The following is a 19,563-nucleotide window of genomic DNA, read 5'->3' on the forward strand; positions in this document are numbered from 1 at the left end:
GCTAAACACTAACACAGACACACTCAGGCTGAACCTCCGGGTGGAGGATCAGCATCAATTAAAAAAGACAAGGAAAAGGATAAGGAAAGGAAACAAGGAAAGTAGGTAGAGAGAAGACAGCTAACAGCGATAGTGAGAGTTGGAAAGGAGATACCTTCTGTGGAACAGTTCCTGCCACAAGCGCTCTGCAGAATATAGAAGATCTCACGGAAAGACCTGGGACCTTCCAGGCATGAAGCATTGAGGAGAGAGAGGAGAGAGAAGGTGAGACAGGAAGGACCGACAGGCCCAAGGGAGGAGGACAGGACAGAGACAGCAGCTGAACCTACATCTCATTATCTGGACATGGGCTGGATGGTTCCATAAAACACAGTGCTTTAAAGTTGGGGAGAGGAGTTCGCTTCACGGAGAAAAAAAAAGACTTTCACCAAGAAAACGTGTGTTTGCTTCCCGGGAGTGTTTTAATCCAAACCACCATCTTTTCCTTCCATTTTTCCTTAACTTAACTAGTCGTTTTTGTACCTAAACTTAACTTTTATTGCCGTATAGCGCTCACTTTTTGCGGACTAAACTTGACTGTAATGTCCACTGAAACGGCCGACAGCTTGCGGTGCCCTTTACCAGCTCACAGTCACCTTTTGTCGGCTAAACTCAACTAGCAACGGCAGACAGCTCACGGAGTTCTAATCTAAACCCTAATTTCATAGGATATCATAGGAATTGGTGTGCATAAATCTCCATATGACATCATACAAACCCATTCATCACTTACTCACTCTGAGAATGTGTTGCAAAATAACAACCTGTCACAGCTGATTCTAATGATCACAGCTCCAACGATGCCTGTGTGCTATGAAGGATTATTTATAAAATGAAAATGTTCCAGGCTAGAACAAAGACCTGTGGATAGGCAGCTTTCATCTACAGTCTTCACATCTGGAAGACTATCTTTACTAAAACACAACATTATTGGTCGAATGCAGCTAAAAGACTGTACTCTAACACGTGATCATGATGGTGCCGAGGATACCCCCTCAGCTGTGACATGGGCTGGCCTGGCTCTCGCATCTGCACACAGCGCAAAATGGCTAAGTTCACACCAGTTTAATACTGTCGGTTTAGGCTGTTCCGTGTTTTGTTAAATCTGATTGGCTCAGCCTGACCCTCGGCCAGGAAACTTACTTCCCTGAAGTTATGATCACAGAGAAACCCGAAAATGTAGAAAAAGAAAATAAGGTTGTGAAGATCAAAGAGATATGTGCGGCACAGAGAAGTTGAGGTTAAAAAAGAAGTAAAGTTAGAGCAAGATGCTGCAAAGTGAAACAGCTTTTGGGCATTTTTATTGTTAGGCCTTTATTATGACAAGACAGTTTAGACATGAAAGGGGAGAGAGAGGGGGAATGACATGTAGCAAAGGGGCGCAGGTCGGAGTCAAACCCGCAGCCGCTACGTCGAGGACTAAGCCTCTGTATATGGGCACACGCTCTACCAGGTGAGCTACCCAGGTACCCAATGAAGCAGCTTCTGTGTAGTAGAAAGGCGGAGGTTAATCCCAGTGTCAGCTAGAGACAGATGAGGCCGGACCAGGACCAAGCAGCAGAGACATGACACGGGACCTATCGCCATGTTAGCCAATAATATGTGTGCATTAGGTCACAGCGGCTTTATTATCATAAAAATGACTTTCTAAGCTCCTAAAATCATTAATATAGACCTATCATTTAATTTATTACAGAGAGAGAGAGAGACAGAGAGAGAGAGAAAGAGAAAGAGAGAGCCAGAAGGTATCTCCAGCTGGATACACACTGACTGTCACTGCTCAGAGACAACCAAAGGAAAGATGGATGGTGCATTAAGGGAAGTGCAGTCCTTCCTGGTTGCTGTTGTCCATCTAGCATGCATCACGACTGGGGAACTGTCAGTGTACATACAGTATTACATGGCATTACAAACTAATGGAATTAGAATCCAATGTACTGATTATTAAAATTATTAAATCACTTTCACCACACCAGAATCGTCACCATACATAATGCGTAAAAATTGAGCTTAGTGCACTGGGCATGACATAATCTTGTTAAGCCTTTTAAGTGGGTGAAAGTGAAATTTGACAGATCAAAGGGATTTAAGTGTGCCACGTTGGGCATTATACCGTTTGTAGAGGAATGTCACAGTGGCTTTAAAATCTCTCTGCATGTTCTTCATTAAGAGCAAGCCAGTGCCTCCTCTAAACAGAGACATTATGAAAGGCTCAGGATAAGTCAGGAATAAATCTACAGGAAAACCCATCTATACCAGTTCTTTATAGACAGCCAATTTTTGCCTTTGCTTTTATAACCTCCAGACCTGACAGCTGGAGAAGCTGTCACCATGGTGACTGGGATGGGCAGGGCATAACAGATCATGCAGCAAGGCCACAGTATCTGAGCTGCACCTCATACACACAGCAACACACAGCATGCACTGAGCCTGGCCACACACTGCACATCTATAGGGACATTTTACCTGTGATGTCAAACCACCAGGGGGTGGAGCTCTGCTGCAGTGACACCACACCCACGATCTCTGCCACCTTGTCATTCTCCATGACAGTGAAATTGTAGAATGGCTCATCGAAGAGCACTGGGAGAGTGGAGGGAGGAGGGCGACGAATCCACTCGATGTGCAGGCGAGCTGTGGAGGATTTCTGAGGACGCCCGTTGTCTGTTGCTTTGATCTGAGAAGCACAGGAGTTAGAATGGGAGTTCAGAAGTTGCCTGAAATGAAACATCAAGCTGTAGACATATGCAAACAGATACACATTCACTTGTAGGGGCACACTCTGAGGCAAACGGGCACTATCGAACTGAAAATGTGTACTCCCAAACAAAACTTTTGTTAAATTGTGACAAAGCAGTTGTCACTAACACAGTAAGTTCTGGGGCCCGGTTTACTTAGCCTGATAGCAAATTTAAATAGTTTTAAATCAGACCCTCCACCCCACCCCAATCTGAAACCAGAATGCATATCATTGGGATCAGGCGGGTTTTTTTTCTGAACTCAACTGTTTTTAATTCCAAATTTAAGACTCAAATTCAAAACCCATGCATGTCTAAGACTTTGAGCAAAGACAATCCAACTGATAGTCAAAATGTCCTTAAACCTGTAAGCAGACATGCTTAATAATTGATGAAGGTGGGCATACAGTCAGGATGTCGTAGCTCCCTGCAGTGAAGGCCTTGCGTGAAGATACAACTGCAGTCTTGGGGTCGATGAAGAACTTGCCGTCTTCGTTTCCGTCCACAATGCTGTAAGAGAGGTCGCTGTTGGGCCCTTCATCGCGGTCGTAGGCGAACACCCGATAGATGGGCTCGCCCTTCTTTCTGCGCTCTCTCTCTGCCAGTTTGACCTGGTAGACCTTCTCAGGAAAGGTGGGCTTGTTGTCGTTTTCATCCAGGACCTGAACCATCACCCACACTGTACTCTGTCTGGGACTAGGACCACCATCTGACACCAACACCTGCAGGGGCAGTGAGACATTGAATACAAATACATATGCAGAGAATGGGTTACAATTCAGGGACTGAACCCTGGATTCAAAGACACAAGGTGACCATAATGGTGCTTTCAGGTGTTTTTCTTTAACTTGTAATGTTGCAAATGATCTTGAATTTTGACCATCTGAAGGTAAAACTGGGTAAGTCTGACATGGTGACATGACATTTCCAGACTTTGCAAGTTGATGAGAATCACTTGAAAGCATTAGGCCTCATTCACCAACCATTCTTTAGAAGAAATGTCTTCCTTTCCCCAAGATTCTGATATTCACCAATATTTTCTTATTTGGGATTTGTTCTGAGGTAAGAACAGAATCTATGCACACTCAATAGCACTCTTACGCACATTTGAGTGCTGACAGGTTTCTGCAAAAATAAGGAGCCCTTATGTTTTCTCGCCCCGCAGTTTTCTTTGGATTAGGGTGGCACCTAAATCATGGTTGCAGCTGTAGCCGTAGTCCTGCTCGGCGCCCTGCTACGCCTTGCTCTGCCCTGCTACAGCCCACTACACCCTGCTACGCCCTGCTATGCCCTGCTATGCTGTGTTGTGCCCTGCTATGCACTGCTACAACTACTCTTTCTAGTCATAGTTCCATTATCTTTATTGTGACTATAATTGCCACTGTTCATCACACCCCCAACCAGCACCGTCAGACACCGCCTACCAAGAGCCTGGGTCTGTCCCAGGTTTCTCCCTAAAAGGAAGTTTTCCTCACCACTCCAGATTTCTGCCTAAAAGGAAGTTTTTCCTCACCACTGTCACACTAAATGCTTCCTCTTGGGGGAATTACTGGATATGTTGGGTCTTTAAAGTGTCTTGAGATAATTCTTGTTATGATTTGATATTATTAATAAAATTGAATTTAAAAATTTAATTGAGCTTTTGTGAACAATGTCCAAGTGAAGTACTATTTACGGTGGGCATTGATTTGGCCAGGCTATAATGACGTGTGGCCATTCAGAACACACGGATAGAAAGCCCTTTTCTTTTAGATGTGTCTTATATTATCATGCTAAGCTGAAACAATTATTAAATCAATCAATAGTCAACTGAGTTTGACATTTCTAGTTTTTCAAGCATTAAATTAACCACTTTCTGGCTGCTTTTGTCTGTTTTATCTAATTGTAAACTGAATATCTTTGAGTTTCTGAAGACCTATGCCACTGTGAGATTTTTCAAAAAAGAAAAAAGAGGGTAGTAGGGAGGGCTATAGAATGTAATGACTTTAAAACCCTGACTATTCAACAGTAACCACTGCACCTGTCTGTTTTCATTCTATTTGCTGCTATTCTCCTTCAGTCTCTGACAATATGATGAAGAGGAAACAATCTGTCTTCCTATGTTTTGACAGCTACTTCTGGAGACGCTTCTGGACTTGTAAAATGATAAAGAAGGTGATCACTGCGAGGTGGAGCTAGCCAATGAGCGCTAAGAAGCAGGCTTTTTTTTCTTTGTCCTACATTTATATTAATTTTGCTCAAAGTGCAATCACTTTATAGCTTGTCACCGATTCACGACACAGCAGCAGTTCATTTCCCCTGTGCTCATGGCTGGCTTCATTCAACAACACCATCTGTCATTTTACAAAATGCCAGACATGAGCAACTGACTATGAGAGGAGGAGAGAGCATAATGAAAAGTAAAAAAAAAATGTCTGTAGAGAATGTGTTCATAAGGGAGAGATTTACAGTTTACATAGTAGCTGTCTCTATATAGGCTACATTTTGTTGTAGAGCTAAAGCAGCCATACCTGAAGCACTCTTGTCAGACATTTGACCAGATTTAGAGAACACACTTTAGCATTCCTAAAGCCTTGGCATGTTGGCCACTTGTAAGCTCATTATGTCCGATAACAGGAGTCAGACCATTGACACACAATATAAATAGAAGTTGAAGTGTACCATTGACCTGACAACTAAAATATAACCCTTTTTTGAATGCCTTTATTGTCATTGTACTTTACAATACAGTGGAATTAGGAGCGCAACTCCACTGGTGCATACAATAAATACAATAAATAATCCTTACAGGACATATTAAACTGAATAAAAGCAGTAAAAGAGCAATGATCAGATAGGTGCCAGTATCGAAGTGCAGGAGGTGACAGTGGGTGACTGGGTTTGTCTAACTACATTTGTTTAGGGAAACTTGCAGTTGGGAAGAAGCTATTTTTAAATCTGGTGTGGCTGGATTGTATAGAACTATAATGCCTATCTGAGGGTAGCAATTGAAACAGGTGGTGGCCAGGATGAGTATTGTCCTTGAGGATGTTTTTGGCTCTTGAGAGAATGCAACTGAGTGCAATATTTGACAGGGAGGTGAGGAGGCAACCAATGATTTCTTTCTGCAGCCAATGATTTTTTTCTGCAATCTTGATAATTCTCTGCAGAGCCTTTTTGTCTGCAGCGGTACACAGCAAACTACACAGAGATGCAGTATAAAAGGATGCTCTCAATGGTGGATCTGTAAAAGGACACCAGCAGCTTCGCATTCATGTTGTTTTTCCTGAGCGTTGCTGTGTTTTTTTTGACAACTGTTGTGGTGTTAGTTGACCATGAGAAACAGTCCATGATATGGATGCCGAGGAATTTGAAGGACTTGCACTCACCATTTATGAAGAGGGGTTGGGGGTGTGTGTTATGTTTTCTAAAGTCTATTATGAGTTCTTTTGTTTTTGTGGTGTTTAGGATGAGGTTATTGGCAGAGCACCACTCAGACAGATTCTGATTTATTTGGGCGTTCCAGTGCACTATCCTTGTGCTGGGAACTAGTGCTGACTCTATGCTTATCTGTAGACAGTTAGTCTCATTTGGGAAGGACTGTGGCTTCAACATACTAGCATTAGTCCTCTAAAGGCTGCACTCATGGCTTCCATCCCTCCCAGGAAACAGCTCAGTCTATGGCACTCGCCTCCTGGCCACTATCAGATGCTCACCAAAGTTTACAGCATCTTATGTTTTTTATTAATGTATCTATTCCAAGGTACAAATGTGTATGTACTTTATTATGTGGGAATTCATTTGAAAGCTTTTAGATTTAGATTTATGTTTACTGGGTGAACTGCTGCTAAGAATTTTGTTGTTCATTTTTGTGCAATGATAATAAATCTTCTGATTCTGATTTTGATACAGTAGAAATGCTTGGTTGTAAAACCCTTAAAGGTCCCATGGCATGAAAATGTCACTTTATGAGGTTTTTTAACATTAATATGAGTTCCCCCAGCCTGCCTATGGTCCCCCAGTGGCTAGAAATGGCAATAGGTGTAAACCGAGCCCTGGGTATCCTGCTCTGCCTTTCAGAAAATGAAAGCTCAGATGGGCCGATCTGGAATCTTGCTCCTTATGAGCTCATATGGAGCAAGGTTACTTCCCCTTTCTCTGCTTTGCCCGCCCAGAGAATTTGGCCCACCCATGAGAGAGCGAGACATCATGGCTTTCAAACGAGTAAAGTGGCAGTTGGTCAAGGCCACACCCCCACCCTCCACCTTGCCCCCCTATCTCTCCTCCTCAATAGCTACAGACACAGAAATGGTACATCCTAAGGAAAGCTCATTGTGGGACTGGCTCTAGTGCAATGGTCACCAACCTTTTTGAAACTGAGAGCTACTTTATGGGTATTGAGTCATACGAAGGGCTACCAGTTTGATACACTCTTCTGAAATGACAAATGTGCTCAGTTTGCCATTAGTTATATATGATTATTAATGATTAATGACACTCATCTATGTGAAGACCCTGATCATGTTAATGATTTCTCACAATAATTATCAACAATGACTTAACAAGATGGGAAACGGATATCAATATTCAATTTTCATTTTTAGAACAGGCCTGAGGGCTACTCATGTGGTCCTTGGGGGCTACCTGGTGCCCGCGGGCACCGTGTTGGTGACCCCTGCTTAGTGGCTGTAATTCTGCACCAAGGCTGAATTTCAGGAAAGAAACTTCAGATACAGTATTAGGGGACCACTAAGGCCTATATGAAAGCATCCAAAAAGCAGCATGTCATAGGACCTTTAATTGAAGTTCAGTCATTGTCAGGATTTGTTTTCCAGCAACCCATAATAGAATAAAGTAATTTCCCTAACAATTTAGTGGGATTTCTCAATTCATACAGAACACGCCTTTGTTTAACATGTTTTATAATACCTATGAATATAATCCAATTCATCTTGTTTCTATATCTATACTCTGTATTAACATCTTATATTGAAAAGTGGACATAGTCACATGTGTATCCATGGCTATTTCAATGCATTTACAGTAAAGGTCAGAATTCATTTTAATGGCAGCTGGTTTGACCGCGGAGGTGCGAGTGACGGCGAGCTTGATGCAGAAACATCAGACGCTGCCTCTGGACCCCCCCAAAAAGCGCAGAGGACTCGATTAAAACTAGCTCGGCTGACAAAGAAAAAGACTGCGGTCAAGCTGGCCGTCACTCACATCTCAGCTGCTACCAGCCACCATCAGCCACTGCTGACCTACTCGAGGCAGACCCAGGCAGACCCATGCAGACCCAGGCAGACCCAGGCAGACCAAGGTAGACCCACGCAGAGCCAGGCAGACCCAGGCAGACCCATCTACATAAAACGCTAAATTACATCACTTAACTTCCCGGTGGAGCACCAAGGGCAGAACAGCATCACTGATCTGTTGTAACTGAATAGTCTCTGGTCCAGCTCAGATGAAAACACCAAATCGGTCAACATGTTAGCGTGTCGTTCACTGTTAGTAACCGGTAGACTACTGACAATGGTATCATCACTTCACTAAACTGACTTTAGCAGTTTAGATAACAGACACTGCTGTCCTGCTTTTATAACAGACGTGTGAACTAACCACTGACATGGCTTCGCATCGCTGCAGTTCACCGCTGCTGCAGAATGAACCACTGATGTATGACACTGCAAATCAGATTAATTTACTTAATAATCAAAGGTTCCCACTTTAAACCCTGAATGTAAGATGCAGTGGAAAGTTCAGGAAAAAAGCTAGTGAGTGACGATCAACTTAACACCATTTTGTCAATCTACTGTTTCAATGGTCATTGTTGAACTTGCATGTACAAAATCTCAGATGTTTAATGCTGTCTAAACACAAGCAACTGTATGAGAATATAAATAACTGAATTAATTTGGTAAAGTAGAATTCAGCAACTACATTATCAAAGAATGAGTAAAGAAAACTGCAAATCTGACTGGCCATCTCATACCAACTTTCAGTACAGACATACAGTACAGGCCAAAAGTTTGGACACACCTTCTCATTCAATGTGTTTCTTTATTTTCATGACTATTTACATTGTTGATTCTCACTAAAGGCATCACAACTATGAATGAACACATATGGAATTATGTACTTAACAAAAAAGTGTGAAATAACTGAAAACATGTCTTATATTTTAGATTTTTCAAAGTAGCCACCCTTTGCTTTTTTGATAGCGCTGCAAACCCTTGGTGTTCTCACAATGAGCTTCATGAGGTAGTCACCTGAAATGGTTTTCACTTCACTGGTGTGCCTTGTCAGGGTTAATTAATGGAATTTTTCCCCTTATTAATAAAAAAGCAAAAGGTGGCTACTTTGAGGAATCTAAAATATAAGACATTTTTTCAGTTATTTCACACTTTTTTGTTAAGTACATAATTCCATATATGTTCATTCATAGTTTTGATGCCTTCAGTGAGAATCTACAATGTAAATAGTCATGAAAATAAAAACGAAACGCATTGAATGAGAAGGTGTGTCCACACTTTTGGCCTGTACTGTTGTACAGGACATACAGTATGTATTGTATTTGGTAGAACTCAAGTATTATCAGTAAAATTATCTATATCTGTATAATACGATAGAAGCAAAAACCCTCAGAGCTGTGTCCATCATCTTCCTCTGCTGCCCCGGCACTGACGCTTTCATTCTGGATTTCAGCCAGGTATCATCTACCGTGTGTTAAGCACATGACTTTGTGCACATACACATGCATGCATGCACATACGCACGCACGCACGCACGCACACACACACACACACACACACACACACACACACACACACACACACACACACACACACACACACACACGCTCACACTATGTCCTCACCTCTAAAACGTGTTCTGTTTGTTGTTCACGGTCCAGTTTCCTGGAGGTTGTGGTGATCAGACCTGAGACAGAAGAGGAAACAAGTGACATGGTAATAAGTTGTTGCTGTCAGACACAATGGCTGGATGTAATTGCATGGAATGAGAGAAGGGAAGAGGAAGAAGGAGACACAGATACAGTTATTAGTTATCATGCAAAGTGATTATTTAGTCATTTGATTCATGTTGTTACTGCCCTGACTGGCTGTTCGGTGTGGGAGGGCCTACCTTCATAACATTTAATATCAATCAATCAACCAATCAATCAATCGTCACGTGAAAAACATATAGGGTACTGTTCCAGTGAAATGTAATCCTGTTCCTGCTTAAAAAACTGTTTTTGTTGAAAGTCACTACATATATGACTACATTATTTTGACCATGTGTGAAAGTAGGAATACTGTCATATTGTCTGACAACGTGCAGATCAGCTCTGACGGCACTCCCCCTCTACAGTATCTGTAGGCTATAGCTTTTAAAAATGTATGTATGTTTGTATGTATGTATTGTAGTGATGTATGAGTGTTTTCCTTAAAGAAGCACTTGAATGATTAAGAGAGGCTGCTTTCAGTAACTGTAAACCTTTCCAAGCACGCAGTAATGTCTCTGCAGCTGATATCATGCAATATTTAAACAGCAAAACTAGTAGTAGTTATAATCTTGACAGAGGAAACAAACTAAACCTTTAGCTTCTGAAATAATCAAAGGAGTTATGATGCTGACTGCTGTCAGCAGCAGACAGCTCTGCTCTGTTTACAGTATAGAGAATATTGTCCTCATTCATGATGCATTTCTTTGACCCACCGACAGCCATCTGACTCTTATAACATAGAATATGTACAGTAGATTAGTAGGCTTAACACATTTGCTTATCTTGCAAAACTTAACAATTATTTTCAAAGAACACATACTTATATCATGTAATAAACTTTAAACACCTTTCATACAAGAAACAGCCTACAGCTCAGTGCTTATAAGGAAATTAAATGCACAGAGTGCTTCACATGAACAGACATATTTAATGCAGAATAAGATCAAAAATAAAATGGTGACAAAGTAATATTTTTTCTGTAACGTTAATCCTCCTTCGGAACAGTGTAGTTTCAGGCAGACCAATCGTCCGAGAGAAACAGCTGTTGCCCGGGTGGTTTGATCTTCAATGATTATCCTGGCCCATTTCTTGCAGCGCCTGGTCTAAATATCCTTTAGGCAGGGTAGGGCTTATCTGTTCAGCCGATCAAACCACTCTCTGCAGAGCCTTGTGGTCCTGTTTGGTGCTGTTTCAGTACCAGGCAGTAATGTTCCCTGCAGGACGCTCTCAACGATGCAGGAGTAGAAATTGCCCAGTATTTGAGGGGATACCAGGATCCTCCAGGTATCTGAGGTTAAACAGTCTCTGACTTCTTCACCATTGAGTCAGTATGCAGGTCAGACCCTCGGTCATGTGGACGCCAAGGTGAAGGGGAGGGGGGGGGGCGGTAGTTCCTTCCCTGTTTCTTCCCAAAGTCCACTATCAGTCATATTTATATGAGTAGGTTTTTGTCCTGACACCAGCGGATCAGGTCCTCTACTTCCTTCAGGTAGGCCTTTTCATTGGTGTCTGTAATCAGGTCCACCACAGCTGTGTTGTCAGCAAACCTGATGATGCTGTTGTAGTTGAAAGTGGCTACCCAGTTGTGGGTGTACAGGGAGTACAGCAGGGGTCTCAGAACACAGCCCTGGGGTGCTCCGGTCTTAAGGATGAGGGTGGAAAAGGTGTGTCCGCTCACCCTCACCACCTGGGGTCTGCCTGTCAGGAAGTCAAGGATCCACATGCGCAGTAAGTGTTTAATCCCAGGTCCTTAAATTTAGTGTCAGATTCCGTTGATCGGTTGGGACTGTAGACAAACTGTAATGGGTCCACTGTGCTGGGTTGTGAGGAGATTTAGCTGTTTCATAAAATGTGTTTAGCTCACTTGCTATTGATATTAACTGCATTTAAAAGCTTCTTTCATAAAAGATTTATTTAAAAAAAAAAAAAATCATCTCTCCAGCTTCCTTCCTCTGAGGACAGCAAATGACCTCTCAGAACATCTTCAGAAAAATAAAAACTTTCAGTTTGAAAACCTTGACAGGAGGGGTGGATAAGACACAGAAAGACAAAGAATGGAGAGAATGACAAGAGAAAAGATGATAAGAAGAGTGGAGGGAGTGCATACTGAAAGGAGCTGCAGGATAGTACTGTTCCCTGGCCTACTTTCATCCACCACACACATACAGCGGCTGTGGATCACTGACTTTACTTTACACACTCAATGTTCTTTTGTATTTGGACATTGTTTTTAATCTACCTATAGACTATAGACGAGTAAGTAAGGTAAATGTATTTGTAGAGTGCTTTTCACAGACATAAATCCCAAAGTGCTTCACACGGGTATTAAACAAAATATGAGAGAACACAATACGACATAAAACACAACACACAATTAAAATGACAAAATAATCTCTATACAAGACTCACAATGATGACGCTGGACTAGAACAATAGTTAATAGAAACATTACTTTCCAAGGTTGTAAAAATGATGAAGGCAATCCCAAGCACATTTCTCATTGCTTTGTTTGTGACTGTTTATTGTCAATGCAGATTTAAGTGGGAGAAACATTACATAATAACACATGCAGTGCATGTCTTTAACATGACTTCAACATATTAGACCCAAGGCAGCGAGCTGAGGAATATGGCTGAAGTAGCTCATCCACATGTACAGGAGTCTGACTGTGCAATGCTCTGTATGTAAGAGGGATCATTTTAAACTGGGTCCTGTATGGACAGGGAACCAGTAAAGAGACTTGGGAACAGGAAGATGTGAGAGCGTCTAATGGACCTAGTGTAGCCTTGCAGCAGATTTCTGGATTGACTAAATGAAGTCAATGGGAGATGAGATGAAGAAGCAGTTGAAACTACAGAGTAGCCTACAGCTAGGGAAGATCCAAGTGATGATGTGTTATTCAATGCTATTCCATTTTGTTCAATATCATCTCTAGTCCAACTATCCACAACATTATACTCTTGAAAATGATTAATGATGCACTTTGATCAAAATCAGCAGGGTCTAGGAACCTGGCCTTCAGCACCGAGGACCCGAATCCATTTTTTGCTTTGGGCCCCAAAAAGGCCCTAATGTCTGTAAAAGTGTGAGGCCGAGCATCAGCGCCAACCTGTTCATAACAATCGATCAATACCAACACCCTCGGAACTTACTACGTAGCTGTGATCTTTTCTAGTTATAAATGCAATCTTAACAATCAGAGACATATGCTATTGATTAATGAGATCACAGCTGCTAACTTTATGCTACATTAGCCACGCAGCATCACATGCTAACAAGCCAGGAGCAGCTGTGCCAGTTTATTAGTTTTAACAAGGAGGGGAATGTGGCAGCACTCAACAACTACATGACACACACGCACGCACACACACACACACACACACACACACACACACACACACACACACAGTCTATTCTGTCTCTTTGGATGTTTACAGCTGTTATGTCACAGAGTATACCAGGCATACACACAGCAGACAGCCTCCAGGTATATGCTACAAGTCATCAGCTGTCAAAGGAGTGCGCAAAGTGTGTCTGAGTGTCCCTATGGGTGAACAGGGACTCCGCTGCTTGCTTGTCAGTTAACAGTTAATGATCGGTTAAAGGGTTGGCTATCGGTCAGAGGAAAAATCTAAATTAGCATCCCTACAATACACACATGCAAAACCCGACAATAAAACCTGCGATAAGTCAACCCAAGTTCAAGGTTCAAGTTATCTTTATTACCCCTGTGTGGGCAATTTGGTTTACAGTCACCAGTAATACATAAACAACAAACACAGCCAAAAAATAAATAATTACAAAAATGACATTTCAAGAAATCATGTCATTTACAATGCTGATGGCAGCAGAAATAAATCTCCTCTTGAACCTATGAGTTCTGCATGGTGGCAGATTGTACCTGCGCTGTGCTGGTGGCAGCAGGAACCCCCTATATATATATATATATATATATCAACCCAGTCTCACGGCAGCTCGTGAAATGTTCACGTAATTGAGTCTATTGATATGGTACACGGACTCGTTTATCTTGTTTTCTTTGTGATGGTCAGCATGTTTTTTAAACTAATGTATTTCAATGGGAAGCATCTTTCATCATCACAGCACAATTCTTTCTGCCAGTCGGGCTGCAGCAGAGAAGCTGTATACAATTTTGCTATTATTGGTATTTTTAGCCCTATAACCACTGTTTTAATCAACATTTATTCACGAGATCTTATCATGGTTTATATGTATTTCTTTTAATGTTATTATTTTGGTCTTATTGCCGGGGAAGCTGGATTGTGTTGTTGTTTATTGATAATTTTAAAACTATAACGCTACATCTATCAACATTTATTTAGATGTTATCATGGTATTCATTTCATTATATTAATAATATTATTTCGGTCTTATTACGGGTGAAATGCTGTAGGACAGAACACTACGATATGGGCAGAGCGGGCGCATTCAAAGCTGATATCCCACAATGCAATGCAGGCATTCATATCAGAGAATCGGACAGCGATCAGCAGGTCTTTATCGCTGCTTCTTCTTCTATGTACATAGTTAATCAGTGGTTTTGTTACCAGCAACAACACGTTGCTCAGTTTTGTTCCAGTAAGTTACGCACCGTAATAACGTTGAAAAAAAATCAGCGGAATACTCTGGAAGTGACGTAATAATTACCGCTTGGTGGATAGGAAAGATAAAAATACATAATATTTTATTTTATAATTTTGATGTTTTTGTTTTTGTCTTGAGGATTTAAACAATAAAGATAATAATAATAAAATACAGTTTCATTTATTTGTCTCATGTATTGTTTGCTCAGGCGGTCAGTGGCAATCTGAAATGGAATGAAGCCCATTCACGGCAGACAGCAGAAAAACAGGAGCCGAACAAGTCCATCCACCCACCCCGGAAGAACTACAAATACACTAGCTTTGTAACAGGTTGCGGAAATGCTGACCAATCAGAGCAGACTGGGCTTTTTAAAGAGAAAGGCGTTCAAACAGAGCATCTCAGACAGAGAGGGAATACAGGTACAGCAGCCATGGGCAGTATGAGAAAAATAAAGTATTTTTGTTCTACGATCTATGACAGAACACAAACTGGAATATATTGCATGAAAGTCAAACGTTCTTCATTCCCACCGCTCCAACCTCCACATATACATACTACTTCCTGCATTGGCATTAGATGTAAACCCTGAGGTGTGGAATCACCCAATGTGGACGTAAGTCCTTGAGTTACTGGGATCCATGTGCTATTTGGATCAATTTAATTGGTTGAGACACACTTACATAATCCTCTATGAAACCCATACAATTCATGATATACTTGCTTCACTTTCATTTTACATTCTTCAACCAGTAGACACAAAATGTAAAGAACAAATCAAGGAAGGTGGAGTACATTAATATAGAATTGTTGCCATCTGTTATCCCAGCAGTTGGCATGCTGCATGAAAGCCTTTACATTCAGCTGATTAAGACCCTTGAGCCTTGACAGCCATCTGAAGGCTGCACTAAAATCTGACTGACACATTTTGTCAAAGTGCAATTCCACACACCAGATGCACTGTGGTTACTTTGATTTAATCTTAGACAACAAGCACCAGGCTAATGCACAATAACCACAAAAACTTCTGTTCTCCTGTGCATTATCACACTGGTCGGTTAAAGTAAGTAAAATCATTAGGAAGGAGGTAGGCTGGTTGACACCAGACCCTTCTCAGTTGTAACTGAGGGTGGCTCTGGGGGAGGTTCATTCACAGCCCATTTCCAAAGGGGCGGCACCAACGGATGCCGCTCAAATGCTTCTGGGCGCAATTGGATAGTCCTTCAACCAATCAGACCAACGATCCGGGTGACATAGCAGCGACAGCGGCATCAACGGGTTGTTGCGTTTCTGTGGCCGTCATGTTGAATGTAAACAAGAAGCTGCTTGCTGTTGCTGCGCTATCGTCATCATGTAAAGCCCGCCTCAACCGTTGTGATTGGTGCCTCGATTTGGAAAAATTGGAAATGGGCTTGAATGTGTTCTTGGCCAGACAGACTTGCAGAGCAAATCTCAAATTTGTCCGAAGTTTTCCCAGGCTAGGAAGGAGGGTTAAAGACAGCGGAATAAGGAGGTTTTTTTCCCTCTACATTTTAGCGATGTCTATTTCGTCAACGATATTGCATGTTGATATCGCTACAGTCAGCGTCTAATGACAACGCCGCTGTCTCATCGTATATCATTAATGAATTCAACACTTCAGCAAAGGTGTTCATTTCCACACAAGCTTAATCACTCAAAGTGACCACGCCCTTAATTATGCAGAACTTTAAGCCTGAATATAACTTAATCTGATGAGTTATATCCAACAGTTGGTGAGCATTTAAACAAAGTGCTGCAGATATATAGTAGTCTTAATGTAATAGTATAATACAATAATATAATAGTTCATGGATTTTGGTGAATGTGGTCATTGATGCAGTTTGTGTGAAAGCAATGAAAAATTATTTGCAAGTTGGTCCACACAGACTGAAGCCCTGAAAAGCAAGGTGAAAAATCTATTTTTTTCGGACGTGCGAGACCAGAAAAGACGTACTATCTAGTACGTCTGACTAAGACTAAAGGAGACTTTATGTGTCAGTAACTAACAGCAAAGACACCTGACCAAGCGTCGGTTTCTGACACTCACACAGTGAGAATGTGTTGACTAAAACGGTAACGACTTATTCATATTACTGTACCCTGTACTAAACCCTTTCAATATTCGAATAAACTGTCACAGCCTGGTCTGTGCCTTCTAGATTTCTCTGTGTTTTCTTCCCTGTCTGTTTTTCCCATTCTCCTCCCCTGTGTGTGTCTGTGTGCGTGTGTGTGTGTGTGTGTGTGTGTGTGTGTGTGTGTGTGTGTGTGTGGGTGTACTCATCAGCAGAGGCGTGGCTCTTCAGGCTTAACCAGGCACACCTGAAATCCATTCACAATCAAGCACAGTACAAGAAACCCTGCTCTTCTATTACTCATCGCCAGATTGTTTTTCCGCTCTCATGTGGTAACTCCTCAGGCCTTATTCTCCAGTGTCTAATCCTCTAGTGAAGAACTTAAGCTAAGCTAGCGGCAGCGCCGCCGGACTAAGACAATGCATGCACTGAGACAAAAATGCGTTTGCCCACCTATATAAATATAGAGGAGACGGTGAATAACCCTATTTCAACAAACAGTGGCGTATTCCTTTAACTTTGGATCATTGTTGTACTCCGCTGAATCTAACCTCACCTGTGTCTCTCACATCAGGATTGTCAACTCATCACCCTTTCCTCTCCCTGTCTTGCAAGAACAGAGATAAAATAAATTGCTTAAAACTAAACCATCGAGTCAGTGTCTGAATCTGCTACTTGGGGTCCACCCTAGAAGCTAACCGTAACATAAACTAATGTTTACATAGATACATTTAAATGTCAAAGCAGTTGGGATGTATTCTGTTTCTTTTCAATACTAATTACTAACCACTCCTTTTTTTAACATCAAGATTCATTATTCATCTGGAAAGTAAGCCACAGTGGTTAGCATGTGTACAGGGTGCATACTGAAGGTCCGGGCTAAGTGCCAAATGTCCTGAAATCCTAGAAAGGCCCTGCAGTCCAGTACTGCTGTAGTTACAATGACATAATATCCCAATGGACTCTGCTGTGATACCAGCGAGAACCAGAGGAGAAATGATAAAGATTGGACAGAGGAAGAGTGCTTCAGGCTTATTGATGATCTGCAGTCCCTCATCAAATTTTTATAACGACAATATCAAATATTCAACATCTGCCATCGACTAAAACGTTGGAAAACTGTTAGCAAGAGAAGAAAGGACATAGTTGGAGTTAAATCAGAGTGTACTAGAGGATGGCAGAAGGAGAAAACATGAGGAGATAAAGATGACAATACAAAGAAGCTAAGTGCAAGAATCTCTTTAATAAAGGCAGAGAGAGAGAGAGAGAGAGAGAGAGAGAGAGAGAGAAAAGACAGAGAGAGAGAGAGAAAGAGAGAGGAGTAGTTGCTTGAGACGAATGGGTGGAATAGAATCAAATTCAAAGCAAAGGGATCTTGACTAAAGGACAGCTAAATATAGCAACAGCCAATTATATTTGGCCCTGTCTCCAGCACAAGCCTTATCTGCAGAACGGAGTGTGTGTGTGAGGCAGCGTGCAGAGGGCTGTGTGTGTTCATGTTCTCTTCATCCCACACACACTATAGACGTGATGATTATTGAAACATCTGGCGCTGCACCAAGTTCCTACAATTAGATCTAAGTACTAAGGACAAAATCACATTTTGTCAATATCCTGAAACCCTACTAAGTACTGTAGTGTTATCATCCCAAGTGTATGAAAGCCCAGAGAACGGAAACTATTAACAGTCCTGCACTGAGAACTGTTTGCATGACATGTGCATATGAGATCGCATCACCATCATCAAAACACTAAATGAGAGAATATCTTTTGAAATGCCCACACTCTATGATCTATGACATGGAGCACTGAAGCAACACACTTCATGTTGCTTTGTGGAAGAAGACCTTCTGCAAGTTAGCAGTTAGCTTCAACACTATCAGACAGCGAGAATGTCAGACTGCTCATTGACACGGTTACACTATCCATGGAGCAGAGGGAACAGATGTGTTATATGTATGCATTTGCGCCTTTTCAACATCTTGCTAGAAACTGACGAAACTGGATTTCAATCGGACTTGAATGCATTACACTTGCTATCCAATCCATCTAAAACGCCTGAAGTGACTCAGCGTGAATAGAGTTGATGACTTTGCATTAAAACAGTATCTAACATTTTCAAAAGGTTACTTTTCTATGTAGTTTAAACCTTGTTTTCATCATTGGCACAAATTGAGACAGCCTGAAGCATACTCCTTCAAATTGTCACCTGTCAGGTTAGCTACTCAAACTGAAAGCAGGAGCATTCATGGAAAAGGTTCAGACCTACTCATTGTTTCAGTCTGCCTTCTACCCGAGAAACACAACAGCCTTTTTCAGCCATTACTCACCAGTGCGGCTGTTGATGGCGAAGAAGTTCTGTGGGTTTCCGCTGACGATGCGGTAGCTGAGCCTGTCAGCAGCGGCAGGCGGCGTGGCGTCAGGGTCCTGGGCCTGGATCTGGAGCACAGAAACATCCCGCGGAGAGTTCTCGGCCACTGAGGGCCGGTACAGCGGCTCGGAGGTCAGCGGGGCGTTATCGTTCACATCCTCCACCTGGATGAACACCTCGATAGTGTCGAACTGGGGAACCACGCCGTGGTCGCTGGCATACACTGTCAGCCAATAGGAGTCCTTGGTCTCGCGGTCCAACATATCGGTGGTATAGATCACCCCTGGTGGAGGAAGAGACAAAGAGAGCAAATCTGTTTTATTTCTCATTGTCCAGAGCTGGCTGTACTGTACACGTAATGCAAAGGAAGTCCAGTGTTTCCACTGCAGCAGCACAGCCATGTCCTTCTCTTTACAGCCACAATCAAGACATTGGACTGGGTCATTTCATTCTCATGTCAAAGTCCTCAACACAACAAGGATTGAAATAGTCAGGAGAGAGAGAGAATGGCCTGAGGATGTTCCGGCACACACACACACACACACACACACACACACACACACACACACACACACACACACACACACACACACACACACATTATATGGCCTGTAGTGTATCCACAGTTTTCACTATTATTATCACTGTGGTCTTTACCATCTGCAACAGTTCACATAGTCAATGAGGGCATGTAAACACAGCGACTGTGGGGAAGATGATACAGTCTGACACACT

General features: G+C 42.1%; 1 protein-coding gene across 1 annotated transcript in view; it reads right to left on the reverse strand.

The window, feature by feature from the left end:
* The window catches only part of fat3a (FAT atypical cadherin 3a), a 217,489-nt gene that overhangs the window by 73,039 nt on the left and 124,887 nt on the right, over nt 1–19,563 (reverse strand). Inside the window, exons 3-6 of the mRNA XM_028573344.1 lie at nt 18,788–19,111; nt 9,634–9,695; nt 3,185–3,499; nt 2,506–2,716 (exon numbers count right to left, since the gene is read on the reverse strand). Coding sequence (XP_028429145.1) covers nt 2,506–2,716; nt 3,185–3,499; nt 9,634–9,695; nt 18,788–19,111 — 912 coding nt within the window. The remainder of the gene's footprint in view (nt 1–2,505; nt 2,717–3,184; nt 3,500–9,633; nt 9,696–18,787; nt 19,112–19,563) is intronic.

Source organism: Perca flavescens, chromosome 3 (genome assembly GCF_004354835.1).
Source record: "Perca flavescens isolate YP-PL-M2 chromosome 3, PFLA_1.0, whole genome shotgun sequence".
NCBI classification, from domain to species: domain Eukaryota; kingdom Metazoa; phylum Chordata; class Actinopteri; order Perciformes; family Percidae; genus Perca; species Perca flavescens.